The sequence below is a fragment of the Polistes dominula genome, unplaced genomic scaffold (genome assembly GCF_049000335.1).
Source record: "Polistes dominula isolate Pdom_NZ unplaced genomic scaffold, Pdom_raw_medaka contig_37, whole genome shotgun sequence".
NCBI classification, from domain to species: Eukaryota; Metazoa; Arthropoda; class Insecta; order Hymenoptera; family Vespidae; genus Polistes; species Polistes dominula.
The window spans coordinates 123,016-140,595 of NW_028301169.1; the positions used below are offsets into that span (position 1 = coordinate 123,016).

Genomic DNA, 17,580 nt, shown 5'->3' on the forward strand with positions numbered 1-17,580 from the left:
ACAAAGTATCGTATTAATCATTGAATTGTATTTTTTTTTAGTTGACACCTGCCGAGTGCTTACAATTGGGACCAGGAACCGCGGCAGTGACTACGGCAACGTCACCATCCGCGGAACCTCGTCTCGATGCAACTTTGACACGCGTGGAGACAGAAAAACGTATTGCCTTACCGGGTCATCATCACCAACCACCAGAATGCACTCCCTTCGTCGAAGTTTTTATGGTCTGACCATGAGCTGACAATAATCTTTAGCAAATCCCTTTTTTGCTCCTCCTATTTACATGCGTATGCTTTCTATATACGCACTCAAATTCCCTAAACTTTTTTCCTCTTTGTCATTTGGGCATCGCTTTTTCTTTTTTTCTAGTCCAAAGAGACAGAGACACGAGTGATCCTAAAACATAGCGCAAACTTTCTTCTCTATCTTTTTGTTTTCCCCCCGCCCCCTTGGGTTCGTATTCTCTCTCGACATTTCTTTTAGATTCCAATCGTTATGAAATAATTGTTATGTCGTTAAAAAAGATATATATATATAAATGCCTGAAAGAGAAGTTTCTTTTTCTCTTTCCACTTCTTTATGTTATTATTTATACATATACAAATCGTCTCGTTAATAACGTTGCAGCATGTGATAACGTTGATCGACGATGTTCCTTATCTTTAAGAGATTAGGCGTTACGTTTTTATTTAAAAATATATATTTAAAGTATATAAGAAAGTGATCGACGGATGAAACGAAGAAGCTGTGTGAGAGCTATGAATTTGAAATCCTTCTGTTGAAATTCGTTTCGAATGACGTTCGTGCAACAGCTTGCCTATTATTATATTGCATTAGTTATCGTTTTTATTCGAAGGAATTTACGAATTGCGTGACAATCGCATTTATTTATCCTCTTATACGTTAAGATGAATTTTTCTTAGCAACAAATATCACAAATGTCTTCCGATTATTATTAACTATATATGCCTTCTTTTGGTTCAACCGCTTTGTATATTGATTATTAGTTTTCTTTTAAAATAGAGACATGCACACATACATACATACATACATACATACATACATACATACGTACTAGAGCTCTTACTATTGGAATATTTGAATTTGAAGATTCGTAAATCCTAGTAATAGTAAGAACCCTAATGGCATACGCATGTACATAAGATGATAATGATGACGACGACGACCATGATATTTTATGATAGTTTTTCATAAGGTGCTGAGACAAAAACTAGCATAATAGTGACAATCTTGGACAATTTCATCTCGTATTCTTCGAAATCCCATATCCAAGCGACTGCCATTGCCACGCGATTCCTCCTTCCTTCGTTCTTCAGCGATTTGTTTTCCTACTAAACGTGATGGAAGTGATCAAGTTCGAAGCAGACTCAATTATTATTACTCGTGCATTATTCGCACGATCGGTGCAATAATTAATGTTTTATTTTATTTTAGTTAAGTTTAATTGTTCCCTTTCCCTTTCCTCCTAATGTAACAAAGTTACAATAGAGATCAAATGAACGTATTTTCGATGCCACAAAGCAAAGTCATAAAGTAGTACAAATTGAATATTCATCAGATTGCTCTTCTCCAAGATGATAAATCCAAATCTCTTGTTGCTTTTTTTTTTTTTTTTTTAAATAAACTGAATCTAATCTTGTTAACAAAAAAAAAAAAAAAAAAAATAACTAATACACGATTTCTGTGTGAGCAACGAAATTACTCGCGTTTTTAGCTTGATCTCGACGCGAGCTTTTTCGCGTAATTAGTATAATAGGAAATTGTATATATATACATATATAATATGAATAGATCATGGATATATATATATATATAAAGAGAAAAAAAACATATACACAGATATATACACGTACGTACAAACAAACGCACAAAATATAGAATTTATCCTTTATAGAATTATGAGCCTTTTGGCGAGATTGTTCCGCATCCTGATACCATGCTAGAGGCGTGGCCCCCTCCCCCCTAAACCTTGTTTATTTTTTCGCATTTTTCTTTTTTTTTTCTTTTTATTTAATCAACGTCGCAAACTATAAATGAAAAATTACAAAAAAAAAAAAAAAACAATGCATAAGTTATGCAATAAATTAATATTTTTTTTTATTGTAATTTTTCACTTAAATGTGAGCCACTTTCGTTAAATAAAATGATTATTGCCAATTTTCCTTCCTCGTTTTCAGCCTCAGCCAGGACGGCGATGATAAAATAATAATCTGAATTCGATATTTGTAATTATGTTATATTGACGATATTAATATTAATATATTCGATATTGTTTTGAAAGCATTTGGGTTTTTTTGTTTTTGTTATATACCATAAAATTACGTCGAGGGAATGAAATGGAATTGTACGTGAAGATTTGTTCAACTGTCATTTATTCATTTATTGTGTTCGTCCCTTTTGTATATTTTCTTAATCAAGAAAAAAATATATGTTATTAATACGGATCGTATATAAAATACAGATAAAAGGTAAGTTTTGTGGAAGTGATATAATTATATATGTATATATCGTTATGTCAAGGTAAAAAAAAATGACGCCTTGCGCTAAAGTAACTATCTTATAATTATATATTTATATAATATATATATATACGAGAGCAATTTGTTTAAATGAACGAGAGAAACAAGATATGAATTTTTCAAATTGCTCCAGTATGTATTATTATGTCTTCCTTAGAAAGATAATTCGTTTTAATTTGTGCTTCTATATAGAAGATAAACTTACAACTAATGGGCGGATTATTTTGTTAATACTAACGATACATTATTATCTTAAAATTACCATCTTGTTTAAGAAGGACCGCGTCGAATAATTTATTTGGATAAGTTCGAACAAACGCGCAAATACACATAAACACACACACACACAAACACACACACACACTCATCCGATCAATTTTGATTATTTTTTGTCAGTTTTCTTTGCTAAGAAAATAATGAAACATACGAATTAGATATAGCCCTTACATATTATCTATTCTAAATACTTTAGACTCGCTCGAGTTTACGTATCACAATTTGGATTACTGACTGAGACGAGACAGAACTCTTTTTAGGCACAATTGGCAGTATTACATGACAGGATTTTTGACTAACTGATTATGACCAAAGGAAATGCTTGCTTGCATTCGCATTGTTCGACTTTGCTAACAAGGAAAGATATCTTCTTTGGAGTCAAAAGAATTTCTATGCAAATATACAAGGGGAACAACTAAAATCCGATAGTTCGTAGATCATCGGAAGGTACAACACACACGACTTTCGAGTATTGAGATCTCTGGATGATAATTCTATATCATAATGTTACTAAATTATTAATATTACTATCTATAAAATGCAACTTTTATATTGCACCGCATTTTCCCTCGAGGAAGATCACACAAAACGCGTTGTTTCTTTTTTTATTTCAAGTAGTGTTAATCGTTAAGTATTTGGAGGTAACAAAATTCTTCCAGTCTTCCAGTTTTAACGTCAATTCTCGAAGAGACGAGAAGGTCTCTAATTTTTACATAGCTGTTTCCAAAGGTTGACTCTTGCTACGCGCACCAGCTGAAAGTTGAGTCAGTTCGGTTGGTTCGTTTACCAAAAACGAATCCAAATTAGTTTCTAATAAAACTTCGCTTTTCGAACGAAGAGGTTTTTCTTCGCCGATATCTAAATTAGTTTCGAGAAGAGCTTCGCTTCTAGGTCGATTTTCCTGATCGTAATGATAAGGATGAGGTGGAAGAGGAGGACTGAAATCTGATTGATATTCGGGAACAGGTTCGGATGCTTGGCTAGGTGTTAACGTTGCCGTGTCGTAATTACGAATTTTATCATAATCGACTTGTCCGTAGGTAGCTGTAGTATCGATATCGCGTTTCAATTCACTCATGGAGTCAGTCAAGGCTAAACTTGAGTGTAAAGGTAAAGTAGAAGCATTATTCAGATAGGAATTTTCGTTAACATTGTCAACGTTCTGACTACTTTCGGGTGCAGCATCGGTGGTACTACTATCCAATGGCCAGTCACTGTTATTTCTTGAAGCGAATGTCGAATGATTTCGAAAGCCCTCGTTGCGATAAGTCAAATCGAAAACTGGATTGTCCGTATTTTGTGCGCTAGAGTAAGTTTCTACGGTATTCTTAAAGTCGCTCGTACTTGGAGAATATCGAGGATTGTGTGCCTCGTATACGTCGTAACTTTGATTATCTTCCATGGAAGAATTCAGTTGGGATTTGTCCATGGAATCTATACTTCCACCGTTAAGCATCCTTTTGTAATCTAACGATTTAGAGTTGAGCGTGTCCGTAGATTGTTTTGTCTAGAAAATATGGTAAAATAAAGTAGAACGGATTAAAAAAAAAAAAAAAACCTGTACAATGATAATTTCGTTGAAGTAGTAAACCTACTGCAATAGGTTTTCGCCGATAAGCCAATTCCGTGAATCCGGAGGTTGAACCGACCGATCGTAGAGAATGTAAGGATTGTCGAATAGAATTTCGCCTTTCTAATCGTTCGAGCTTTCGTTTTTTTGATTTAGACACCCACAAAACGATGGCAGCAGTTAACAGAGCCAATGCTACACCTAGAGCTCCCAAAACTCCTACAGCGACGATATCCTTTCTCCAGGAGAGTGGATCGATGTAAACTTTCGGATCTACAAATTGTGCATAACATATATATATATGTATATAATCCGATTGTAAATAAAAATTATTTTTCTAATCTTCAATACATACCAATTTCGCAAAGGAAAGGATTAGGTTGAGCGCAATAATCGATCTCGATAGTTTGATAGGTAAAAATGGTACACTGATCGACGCGTTCGAGTTTTTGAACCCAAACGCGTTCGGAATAATCGAAACGTTCTTGTTGTTTCTTTAAAAATCTCCAAAGTTCTAAGTAATCTCCCATAATGAAAGGCATCGATGCGTTTACCATCTACAAATCAATCGAACCGTTTTTATACACTTAAAAGAATGAATAACATGAAACAAATGAAAAATACTCACTCGACAAAAATCTCTCGCACTGTAAAAGTCCATAGGCGCACCGATATAAATGTAACAAGTATCGCCAACGAGATCCCAAGCAGGTGGACATTTGCCACTTAATACGGACTTGTTGTTCATGTGAAAAGGTTGATAATCGACCTGTAACAATTCCGAAGAATCACCACGGTCTCGAATTCTTCCTGCTACGGCCAACGTTTCGTTGTAACCCCACCAATTGTAACGAGCGTCCACGTGAGATCTCCACATTTCTAATTCCCTAAAGACAATCACATTTCCATTAAATATATATTCTTTTGATCTTTTTATCAATAATACCAATGATTGATTCTTACTGCGATCTGTTTATAGTAAGTATTTCATAATCGTTGTCGGGATTGAAGAAAACGTTATCGACGTAGCGTTGTCCTGGAGTACCAGCAAGGATAGTACTACGTCCTTCTCGATCAACAGCATAATTTCTACAAAATCATTTGAAAATAAGTTTAAACGTAAGGTCATTTATTGATCGGTCATACGTTTACTCACTTGTAAAATCCATTGTGCGAAGTGCTCTGATAGATCGGCAAGCGTACACGTTCGAATCCCGAAATTTCTAATAGATGTAACCCAAGATTAACGTGAAGATAATTCAAGCTCATATTGCTAACAACTTGTTTCAAAACGATGTTGTTATCGTAGGGAGCATTGTTTTTCGTAAAGTAATTTCTGTATATCGTGACTTCTTGATAAGGGCTACTGTGACGACCCTCGACGTATCTAAATTTGATTTTGTTTTTAATTGCTTATGCTATTATTATTTCTATAATTTTGATATTATCGAGTAGTACTCACAAAGTAGGTTTATTCATATTCTCTGCAAAGAGATTATTATGAATCCAGCCTTTCAAAGAAGTAGCAGATCCTCTTGAGTCAGCTCTAATAGAAAGTCCACCTTGATTTAAACGCACCAAATTGTTCTATAATATTGCAAAATACGTTTATGTTTAAATGTGATAGTCGTGTGAAATTCTACAATTATTAATACTTACTCTAAAATATAACGATTGCGTATTTTGAACGTCTAACCATATCGCTGATTTACAAGTTGAAAAGTTACCGTAAAGTTGTTCACAATTATTAATAAATTGATTACGTTCGAGCGTCATTACAGCATTGACTTCGCCAGCACTTGCGTATTTAACAGCACCCTCTCGACAATTGGAAATAACCGAGTAAGAGATATTGTGTTGCACATCTCGATCTACAAAAAATATCTCCATCTTTGGTAGTTCATTATAATTTTGTTTATTTTCTAGAATATTATTTGACTTACTAAAACCAATAGCAGAAATTGGAAGAGTTACAATCTCGGCAATAAAACCGTGTACATTACTTGCACCATTTGCAAACAGTCTTACGCTGAGACCAGCTTCACGAGTTTTAAATAACTTTTTCTCGTAAGGACTATCAACTTCGAGATGACCTATTACTTTAGCTGTAACGTTGTAAATATCGCCGTCGTACAAAGTGATGCCGTCTGCTCGACCTGGTTTTCCAGTAGAATTGAAAAGATTAAACTGCAGAAGCCTGTTAAAGTAACGCGTTCAAACTTACAATCATATATAATTACAAACTTATAAATATTTTTGATTAAAATTTACCTGAAACCAAACGGTTTTGATCTGTAAGGACTGCGGAAAATTTTGACGCAATTAACTGGATGATTATCGTATTTGTAATATATAATAACACGTTCTTCGATAGTTATTTCTTTGGCAGTATCACAAATATCGATCATACTGAACAAATGATAGGGAACATTTAGATCTTTGATCGGACTAAAGGAACTTTCATCGGCTTCACGACCCTCGCCAGTTAAGGAAAGCACATTGATTCCATTACCAAGAACATTCTTAATGGTATTAAACAACAAATCTATCTGAAAATAATAAAATATACGTCAAAATCTTTCTTCTTCTTCTTAATTTATTCACACATATAATTTCATGTAGTTAATAGAAATTCGTATTATAAATACTTACTGTATGAGTAGGTGATACAACATTGATACCATGATAAGCACTGCGATCAATATTAACGTGCATGATCGTAGGTGATTTCATGATCGATTGCAAGGCAGCAGATTTTTCGTTATGTAAAATACCAGCTCCAGTGATATTGATATATTTCAATACAGATTCGACTCTTCTAATCGTTTCGTGAGTGACGACATCGTGAATACGATGTTCGTAAAGGTGATGTTCAAATTCGCCATTAGCTATTCGTATTCCACCCCAATAATCATAATCATCGTCAATGTTCCTTTTACCGCAGTGAAGAAAAACGAATTGTCCGTCCCAATTGCATTCGTGTCGATGTCTAAAGAATTGACCGTTCAATCGAATTTGACATTCTTCAAGATTTTCCTCATTTCCAGAGCACTAAAAAAAAAAAAAAAAAAAAAAAAAACAAAATTCAAAAAGGGACTTATTATAACAGTCAAGATAATAGATACCTCTAATGGTTCCGGCCAGGACCAAACGCGCGTCAATGAACCAGGATGTAATTCGTATCTACGATCATAGGACACGTATACATTTAAATAATCAAAACCGAGTTGTCGACAAGTAACTTGAGCATTACGTTCGGTGAAACGTTCGTCGCAAATTGGGATCCATTGTAAAGTAGTTCTATTGAAAACTTCTAGAAATCCTAGAAAACAAAAAAGCAAAGGATGATATATTCAAGCTCGTACGTGTAGCACGAAAAAAACCGTAACAAAAAAAAAGTGAACCTTCGTTATTGGAAGAACTGCAACGCGCATCTTTACACAAACGTATCATCTCGTTGGACTTTGGTAGAACTTTGTTGGAAATGTCGACGGGTGGTGATATCGGTATAACCGATAAGGGAACAGTAGCATTACGTTTAACAGGTCTCATGACAATTTCATGGCCAGGCATGCCGACAGCTTTCAAAGTACCAAGTACCAAAATACCAACGTTAGGTGAAAACTCCATGATCACGTCGGGATGAACGTGTAACGTAGCTTGTGGCATGATAGTTAAATCGGATTTGATCACGTACGGTTCCGGCCTCGCATACAACGTTAAACTTTCTGTTATTCGACCGCCCAAATTATCTAAATTAATTTCCACTCCGATTTGCCAGGATGCTGAAATCGATGCGTCTAAGGAGTCGCTCATCAAATAAGGTCGATAATTGGTTACAGCGTAATTGTTCCAATCGTCGAAATCGAAAATCCTACGTCTGTAATATTACACAAATATACGTGAGAATATATTTCCTTGACGAGAAATTGCAAATGTTCTAGGTCTAGGATGATCTCACCTAATAACAGCGTCGTCAGAAGTGCCCCACCAATTTTCCGAAACGTCGACCTCGTTATTAATCTTGGCAGTTTTGATACCAGCAAGAAGTTCGTAATCCATAGAATTATCGCCGAAAAGATTCCTATTGACTCGTACTTTTTGTATACCATGAAAACCAACGACGTAACTGGGATAATCGTAAGATCTACGCGATCCAGGGGAATAATAACGGTCGAGTCCTCGATTTCGTTTAATCTCGTTGAAGTAAAAACGTGCACCGACATCGCCCAAAATTTCTGATTGACTGTAGGCCTTGAACTCGACCATGTAGATGCCGTAGTTGCCTTCTATTCTATTGTTATTCATTTTGATTCTTTTCTCCATGCCACGAATCGATATAAGACCATTTTTACAACGATTTCCATCCCAACGATTGTGCGAGACATTTAAGTTGGCAAAATGTCCATCGATCACGAAACTATATTGATCATTGTCGCGCCAAGTATTGTTATCAAAGTAAAGAGTATGAGTGAAATTTTCGTTGTATTGCCAAACATCCGGCAAAGTGACTTCGAAACCTCCGGCACGATTTCTTTCGATCGTACTATCTTGCATTATCCAATGAAATAGATTATTCGAATGTCTAGCGTCACGACTGAACTGCGATATTCCTTTGCCGTTATCCGTGATCAATGTGTCGTTCAAATGGATAGCGATCTCGGACAAGTTGGTCTCGTAAATGTTCCAATGGGGCGAATTAATGTAAATGGCCTCTCCTTGATTGTGGGAAATTTCGCAACCGATTAATTGTATCGTTTCGTTGGCCTTTCGTAGAAAATGATCCCCAATTTCGTCTAAATAACGATTGTAATAAGAAGCAAATACACCTTTTCCATTAGCTTTGATTCTTGTCTTGGATACGATCAACGAAGGTATAGGTCCACCGATTATTTTATTTCTCGTCTTCTGTTTAATAGAAATCATTCCAATTGACTAATATTATGACTAATATTATGTTCCTAATGTAGATATAATAAAAAACGTACTTGCACTGGCGCTAACAACGATGAGATGACTATAACGGCTCCACCGAGAGCATTTTCACCGCTCTCGTATTCCAAGACAACAGCGAATGAACTGGAAGTGGCAGGGAAAATGGTTAAATCGCGCTTCATGTGCCAAACGTTTCTATTCTGATAAATATCTTGCGAATCGTGTATTATGATCTCTTCTGTGCTGCGATTTTCTATCGGATTTAATAGTTGCATGCCGATTACGTAACCAGGAGTGCACTAAACAAAAGAGAACAATAAATGATTAAGTAAGTTAATATTATATTAAATATCTGTATTAATTTAATTGGAATCATTGGACCTATATATATATATATATACATATATATACTTATGTTAATGATCTAAAATATGTAAGTATACGTAATTACCGTGATCTCAATAAATTGATGCAACGACTGGCCTTTCACTCTCTCCGTAATGATATACTTGGTCTGCCCATTATCAAGATGAATTTTCTTATTAATTCGTGGTATAATTATTGGATCGTATGAGGATTCCGTTGAATATTCTGGTAAACGAGCAAACCATCCAGCCAGTTCTCTTTGTTGAACAGCAGATAGTGCAGGATTGTGCCTTATACCCGCTACTTTATTATTTTCTATTCTAGAATTGATAATCCGCATGCCGAGTTGTTTAAAACTTATACCGCTTCCACCGTTATGAGAGAATTCGCTATTTCTAATCGTATTAACGGCATCGGCTGAATATATATCAGAATATAAAATCCCTAAACCATCTTGGAGATTATTAACGATCTTAACACCTTCCAAAGAGTGTCTCGCAAAATCAATTTGCAGGGCTAGAATGACGATAAATAACACATTCACTTTTATAATGAAAGATTTATGGATGGGGATTTCAAAGACGAAACGCTTTACCTGATTTGAACAAGTTCGTAGTATAATCCAACAAGCCAGCTTTTTCGATAGTTACAAATTGCAAATCACTTCTCTGTGCCAAAGGTCCCAATCTAAGGCCAGCCCAGGCAGGTTCGGAACATCTGACGCCTACGTCGTTTTCGTGCGTACAAGAATTCTCAAAATCTTTGACCGTTTCTGCTCTACATTTAGAAATATCGTTGTCCTGCTCGGTACAACGTACGTTCGTAAGAAGGATGTCCTCGTTGATTCCTGCGTTGGGAATTTGCGAACGTTCTATGAACCAATTATCTGGATCAAGCGTGAGACCTAGTTGATGGCAAACAATGGATGCGTCGAGCAGGGTCCATCCATAATTACAAACAGTGCCCCATTTTTCACCTATTCTCACCTTTAGTGAGACAAAACAAAACGAACACAATGGTTGTTGGTTTCCTTTAAGATACGATCGTGTAAATTCATTCTATTTTCAGACCATGTAATCATACCTGTAATCTTCCTTCCAAATTCGTTTTACCTCCTAACAATCTAACTGGAATAGAATCCGTTGGAGTAGAAGATTGAGGTGCATCTTCCAAGATACTCGAGTTTTGTGATTCCATAGAAATGTCTTCCTTCAAAGTTAATAGAATGTCGCTTTGCCTTCTACCGCGTGCATCCAATTTACCAGCCACCATCATTCCTACAGCTGGAGGAAAACGCAGAGTAACGCCAGGTTCTAATACCAATTTGCCACCTGGTCTGACGTTGATGTCGCGTTCAACGATGTACTCTCCCGATTTTAATAATTCTTGACCGTCCACTTCACCGCCGACCAAATTTGTACCCGGTGTTACGAATCTTGGAACGAACATTGAATTGGAGAAAATGGTATTTGCACCAGGATTGCTATTGTGAAGTAGATAAGGTAGATATTCGATCTTGGCAAGAGTATATCTGTCATTTCTATAAACAAATTTTCAATTAGATAACACGCAAAGGGAAGAACATTTATTTCAAATTATTCTTCGTGATATATTTGGTGGTACCTGTGAAAGAGTCTTTTAAAAATTTGATTCTCTTCAATATATCCAAGCCAATTTATGGTACAATTGATAACTTTGCTTTGATCTTCCAAATGTGAACCAATTTCGTAAGGCGATTCGGGATTATGTAGAATATTACGAAAGACTTGTACGTTGCTCGAAGACACTACAATGACGGCTGCTACTCGAGAACGAGGTATAAGCCTCGACGTTAAAAGCCCGCCATCGTTATCAAATAATTCTCTTACGCGATTCTCTCGCAAAAAATTTTTCGTAAACAATAAATTTTGTACGTCGCTGTAAGGCGAAAGACCGATGTTAACAACGAAAGCACCACGATTTCCGTAAAACTCATTGTATCTGATGGTAATGTCAGCGGGTAAAACATTAAACATTTCGTAGAGAGGATTTTTAATGAGTATTCCGCCATTGGAATGTTCCCTAAAATGATTGTACTCGATACAGGCATCAATATTAAGAGCTGGACTCAATTTGATTCCTAATTTTGTATTCTGTACGAAAGAGTTATGACCAATTTGTAACTTTAATGTTCCTTGGTTTACTCTCCAACTGGATTCCACTTGCAATGCCGTTTCCAAACTGGTATTGAACGAATTGCCTGTCACATTGACATACGAATCTCCAGTTGAATTACTAATCTGTGCAAAAACAATATATATATATATATTATATCTCGTTAAGAATAAATAATAAGATTGGAATAGTAAGATTGTTATTACCAAGACACCGATATCCTTGTTACTAAATATCTGCGAATATTCGAGCACGGTTGTTTGATTGAAGTAAACGTATTCCGTGCTGGAACTATCATTAAGCCAAACCGCGAGTCCGTATCCGCTGTTAGAAGAAATGCTTGTTCGCGATATGTTGCGGTTACCACCGGCAACGGTAATATTTATACCGTCTCCTTGATTAAAGGAAATTCGGCTACCCGTTACGTTGACGTCCGCTGCACCATACAAGACGTGCACCCCAGCAGTATGTTCATTACTAGACACCGATGTTTCATGAATGTGAATAGCCGATCTTAATTTTTCTGCTACTATACCACGACCGTTATTACTTGCGATCGTACTACCTGTCACGTTCAAGTCGTATGTTTTACCTACAAGATAGAACAAGATAGATTGCTTCTTTTTAAAATTCCTTTCAATTTAATGTACTAACTGTATCCTGATGATAATCTGATGAAAGCAATCGTATTTGTACGTGGCTGAGCAATAAATTTAATATACAAATCTTGTCTGGTAGACGTAACACTTTGTGGTAAGGTATTGTTTCTGATTGTAACGCTAGCTAACATTTTTTCCGTTCCACTAATTCCATCGTAAACTTCAATGACTGCACTGTCGTTGCGGTCCGTTCGCATTTGTAAAAAGTGTATTGTCAGAACGTGACCCGGTCGAGTGAAAATATGCTGAATGGTAAAATACAAAATTGTTGTCAAATGTCGTGTCAGAGATAACATTTATGCAAGAAAAACTCACCTGTGGACAACGTTTCGTGTTGGGTGTATATTTACTTTGTTCCATGAATATCGTGACAGGAAAAGTTTGGCTGGTTGTACTTGGAAAAGTACATAGATCAAAAATACCTGTGCGGTCTAGCTTATCTTCCGTTCTTTCGTCATGGTGAATGTATTTAATACCATCTGCTCCATTCTCTTGTATCGAACATTCGTCTATGTGTGCCATACCGGTCGAACTGTTTACGTAAATTCCATACCCTGTGCACAATTGAAAGCAATTTTGGAACTTTGAAAATTTCTATGCACAAATAATTATATTACCTTTATTTTTGTTCACGGTAGAATTAGTTAAGACAACAGGAGCATCGGGTGTAGCGACATTAATACCCGTGAAAGCAGAGTTAAGAACAGATATCGATTCCATTCGAGGTGGAACACCCTCGACTTCTACTGCCGATGTAACGTTATAATCTCTCCCAGTACCAGCGTAACTAGAGAGATACAATAGAACATATATCACGTACAAACAAACGCAGAAAAAACATTTCTACGAATATCTAACTTACCGAATGATCACGTGTCGTAGAATTGATTTAGATCTTCTTACGTAGAGAGTATTTTCTTGAATCAATGGTCGATCGTAAAGAGCTCCTTCGAATCTAATACCACGCCAATGTTTAATAGCTTTGCTGGATCCATCGTGTCTTGGCAAACAAGATAATCCGAGATCCGGATGATAATCTAACAATTGAGAGCATTACTTAAGTTCAGTAGTCGTATGTTATTAGGAAATGTTATTAGGAGTTCTTTCCAAAATTTACCACAAACTCCAGCACCAAGTTGTCTCTCGGACCAACCATCGCAATTGGTCAAAAAAGATTCGGTTCCACGACAACGCGGTTGTTCGTAAAGTAAACGTGCTTCTGCTGGCCATTGACGATCGATCCAGGACCACCACCGACCACCTTGAAATCCTAGTTGCCTACACGCTGTCTCTAAATCTGCCCGAGTCCAACTGTCCAAATGTCATTATTAGTCAAATATATCGTTCAATTGTCTATTTGGTCAAAATCTAACGTACTTTCGCGAATTGGTACAAACGGAACGCCATCGATCTTGATGAAACAATTGCAATCTTCCCTCCAACGGAGATGGCCCATCAACGAGCCGTACAATAGCACCTATCGATTCAACAGGTGACGACGATTCGATGTCTTTTTCCGCCGAGGTGAATACGATTGGGGCTTCTGGCTCTCCCTAAAATCCAACACACAGCTACAATTTCATCCGAATCAAGAGTACAATCGTTTAAAACTCATTTGCAGATAGCAAAGATCTTGCCCTGTTCTCGAGTATAAGAGGATTAACGAGGTCGGAGGTTAACAACGTACGCACAAGAACCGTCTGTTGATCCATGACCCGAAACACACTACGGACGGTTTCGAGCTGATTCATTCATTCATGCCTCCGAGCTTCTTCGTATCCCGTACTTAATCGGCCGATTAACCACAGTTTGTCTCTTTCCTCCTATACATTGTATATAATCTACTTATATCTCTTATGAACACTCTGTATACACGTACGACTCGTTTATTCACGGTATGTCCGGTCGTTTGATGACCTTCGGCAGAAGCGTTCTAAGTGCATCGTCGTCGAACCGTCATTTTTACCGGATGACAATTAATATGACAGTTTGGTGGAAAAGAGAAAGGAAGGAAAGAAAATCACTGGACAAAACTTCATTCATTCCATATTATTATTTCAATCACATTGAGTTTCGTATTATTTTTCTATAAATATTCGAAATGTACGCATTCCACAGTTCCAGGGAGAAAAGTGCATCATCGTAGATCGTTAAACAATTGTTTTTGGTCATTTCCGTTGTTGCGAAAAGTCGTAAAGTGATTTTTATGAAGAAAGAAAGAGAGAGGGAGAGAGAGAGAGTAACTGTAGCAATACCGGCAGGAAGAAGTAGCGCGTAACGAAAGTCGAAACAATCCGATGATATTCCAGAGGACAACCGATTATGATTGTTACACCGGAAAGGTGTATTTAAGAATGAAGTTGGTTTCATCGAATTACATTACTGGTATATCCTGACTCGGTCAATGGTCTCACATTAAAATGAATATTGCAAATATTACCAAATATTCCTTTCGTCGTGTTAAATCGATTTTGGGTGCGATATTATCTTGACAACAGATTAGCCTATCGATAAGAAATTCATTTACTTTTCCATCTAACGTAATACGAATCGATTGCCTGTCAACTTGGCTTTTCCCTTATAAATTTCAACAGAAAGAAATGATTCGTTTGCATTAAAAATTATCAACACCTTGGCCACTATGGTAATCTGTTATTATTACACGTTTATTGTAATTCCAAGAACTGAAATCGTTACCGACGACTCATTATCGAAATATGCTACAGATGATGATAACGAGCGTGCACTATTACGTTTATAATATGACTCACATATTCATTCACATCGAGGACGTTACCAACGTTTACGCAACGTGTATCGTTGACCAATAGAGTTTTCTTTAGGATTTCATCTAGGAAATGTGGAATATTGAAAATGTATACGTTAAATAAAATATTGTCAATTACCTTGGCAGTAATGATACCACGAACGGTGATTCCAACCATAGGACCAAAACGTATTTCAACACCAGGTTCGATAAGCAACTCTCCATCTTTCTCGACAAAAAGATCCTCCCTGATCAAGTAAGGATTTTTAACTCTCTGCAGCACCCTTTGTCCCTTAATTATTCTAACACCGTGTAACTCGGTAAATCCATCATAATTGTTCCCATTGTTGGTGCTATTGGAGTTAAGCAGTGCCGGTTCCGTATAGTAAATCGAATTTTGTTCGGTACTCTCTCGTAACTGACCATCAACAAGGATAGTCAAAATCGTGATGGAGAATAGAACGCGTAAAAGATGAGTAGGAATCATTTCGATGAAAGATTATTATTTTCCTTCTTCGGGATGACTCTATGAAATCTCGAAGCTTCGTTCTGTGAATCATCGATCACGAAACGATCGCGGTACACTCTCGTTAGGTAAGTTTCCAATCAGTCGTTTTTTCGATTCTTTAGGTTCTTTAAACTTGGAAGACTTTCCCTTCGAGTTAGTTCATGAGATCTTTATCGAGGGGAATTTAACGAGGCACAGCGCTTCTCTGGAGAACAGTTACGTTATGCTTCAGAGTGAACTCGGCGTATGTACTTGATGAACTCTTGCATGGATGGATGCTTTTCTCTCGACAATGTACAAAGTTAGAATTTTCAAATTTAACGTCCTACGTGTGTCCTGAATCCATTCTGAGTGGAAAGATCAAGCATCGATCTACGATGCTTGTTCGACATAGTAGTATAGTATAAGTATATATATGAAAAATAATTGGTGGTAACCCACGTGTATAATGCACAAACACAAACTGGATCTACCACTATCACTTGTACGCGAGATCATTCAAATCCGAACGTTAACTTTTCTCTTGTCGAGATGGATAACACGAAGAAAAAAGAGAAAGGTACAAATACCTTGTCCTTTAACTATCAACTATTTCTCACCTCTCTTATTTGTTCTCAGAGAATTGAAGGTAAGGAGAGAGAGAGAGAGAGAGAGAGAGAGAGAAAGCGTCTATAGCGTCGAGTTTAGCGTCGAGTTTAGCGTCATTAGCGTTCTCCTTGACGACGCTGATAGCCAACTGGATCTCCCTGTGGAGAATAATGATCGAAGAGTTCGTCGACCTGCCTATAACGTTGCTGAATAATCGAATTTTGTAGAAAGAAAAGTAAACGTTATTCTTTGTTGAATAATAGGAGAAGAAATATTGGCACTAGCCACCTGGTGTAACGTCACGTTGGGTGCGGTTTGACCGCTCGACTGGCAGCGCTTCGACGCTACTATAAACTCCTTCGCTTCTCTTCGGTCTCTTCTCTTCTTTACTCTCCTCTCGTCTCGTCTCGTCTCGTCTCCTCTCTTTATGCTCGGAGGATCGGTACTACACACGTTAGCGATCACCACCGTGCTGCCTACTATTCTACTCGAAGGTAAACGCGCCTGCTGTCACGTGACCCTCGTCACGCAACTACGTCATGCAGGTTGTGAAACAGGTGAGTTCATCCCCGCTCCCCTTCGTCGTAGCGTTCACCATTTCGAGGAAAATCAACGTTTCAAATGTTTTTATCAAATAAAAGGGACTTCATTATCGCGTCGAGAGAAGAAATTCAATTAGAATTGTTAGAATTTATTTGGAAGAACAAATTTCTTATTTAAGATAATCGTTTTTTAATTGTTTTCTTTAGTTTTAATAAAGCAACGATTAAATAACTAATAATGATATTTGTCTTGTAAAAGCATAAAAGCGTTTCGAATTAATCATAGCGCAATGAAATAGATACCAAAAGATAGGGTTAACCATACTGATAGCATTATCGGCTTATCGTCGTTTATTAAGTCAACTAAAGGTGAATCGTACAATTAGTCATACAATAGAAGCGTTGCTAAATCATTATTTATCTTTTTGTTATATTAAATTTGTTCTTTTGAAATTTTTCTTTCTATTGGTTTCGATTGCGTTTTTTTTTCTTCTTATTTATCTGATTGATTTGCTTACTTTATATCTATAAAGATGAAACTTCATTAAATATGTATACCAAGGAAATATAAAACATATATAAATATCGCAAAATAATGATGGTTTATTTGAAATTACATTTGAACACTTTCAAATTTACCGCTTTAAAATTGGACCAATCAAAAGTTGACGCTAT

At 36.6% G+C, this 17,580-nt stretch overlaps 2 protein-coding genes across 7 annotated transcripts in view; one reads left to right on the forward strand and one right to left on the reverse strand.

The window, feature by feature from the left end:
- LOC107069986 (RNA-binding protein fusilli) overlaps window positions 1-2,304 on the forward strand; it is a 26,147-nt gene extending 23,843 nt beyond the window's left edge. For all 5 annotated transcript variants that reach the window (XM_089179028.1, XM_015327753.2, XM_015327754.2 and 2 more), the window contains one exon: window positions 42-2,304. In XM_089179028.1, coding sequence (XP_089035154.1) covers window positions 42-230 — 189 coding nt within the window. In that variant the 3' untranslated portion in view covers window positions 231-2,304. The remainder of the gene's footprint in view (window positions 1-41) is intronic.
- bark (C-type lectin domain-containing protein bark beetle) lies at window positions 440-17,499 on the reverse strand. Of its 2 annotated transcripts, none has more exons than XM_015327775.2 (27): window positions 15,407-17,499; window positions 13,878-14,053; window positions 13,618-13,811; window positions 13,363-13,537; window positions 13,118-13,287; window positions 12,816-13,054; window positions 12,496-12,745; window positions 12,048-12,433; window positions 11,311-11,966; window positions 10,771-11,227; window positions 10,283-10,673; window positions 9,773-10,203; window positions 9,375-9,620; window positions 8,348-9,294; window positions 7,791-8,266; window positions 7,512-7,708; window positions 7,039-7,437; window positions 6,658-6,935; window positions 6,330-6,583; window positions 6,046-6,257; window positions 5,849-5,973; window positions 5,543-5,773; window positions 5,350-5,475; window positions 5,015-5,273; window positions 4,742-4,943; window positions 4,412-4,659; window positions 440-4,323 (listed from the first exon to the last, which is right to left on the reverse strand). In XM_015327775.2, the coding sequence occupies exons 1-27, from the start codon at window positions 15,752-15,754 to the stop codon at window positions 3,526-3,528; spliced, it is 8,871 nt and encodes a 2,956-aa protein (XP_015183261.2). In that variant the 5' UTR covers window positions 15,755-17,499; the 3' UTR covers window positions 440-3,525. The 2 variants fall into 2 exon arrangements, with proteins under 2 accessions (XP_015183261.2, XP_089035148.1); XM_089179022.1 differs by having other exon boundaries at window positions 6,658-6,931; window positions 7,035-7,437.
- Between the last annotated feature and the right edge of the window lie 81 nt (window positions 17,500-17,580).

Bases quoted from the DNA above. Each gene is read 5' to 3' on its own strand.
- bark (XM_015327775.2), bottom strand. From the start codon at position 15,754: ATGATTCCTACTCATCTTTTACGCGTTCTATTCTCCATCACGATTTTG. The intron at 9,621-9,772 runs GTAATTACGTAT...TCTTTTGTTTAG, and splicing joins ATCAATTTATTGAGATCACG to TGCACTCCTGGTTACGTAAT. The intron at 4,944-5,014 runs GTGAGTATTTTT...ATTGATTTGTAG, and splicing joins GTGCGAGAGATTTTTGTCGA to ATGGTAAACGCATCGATGCC.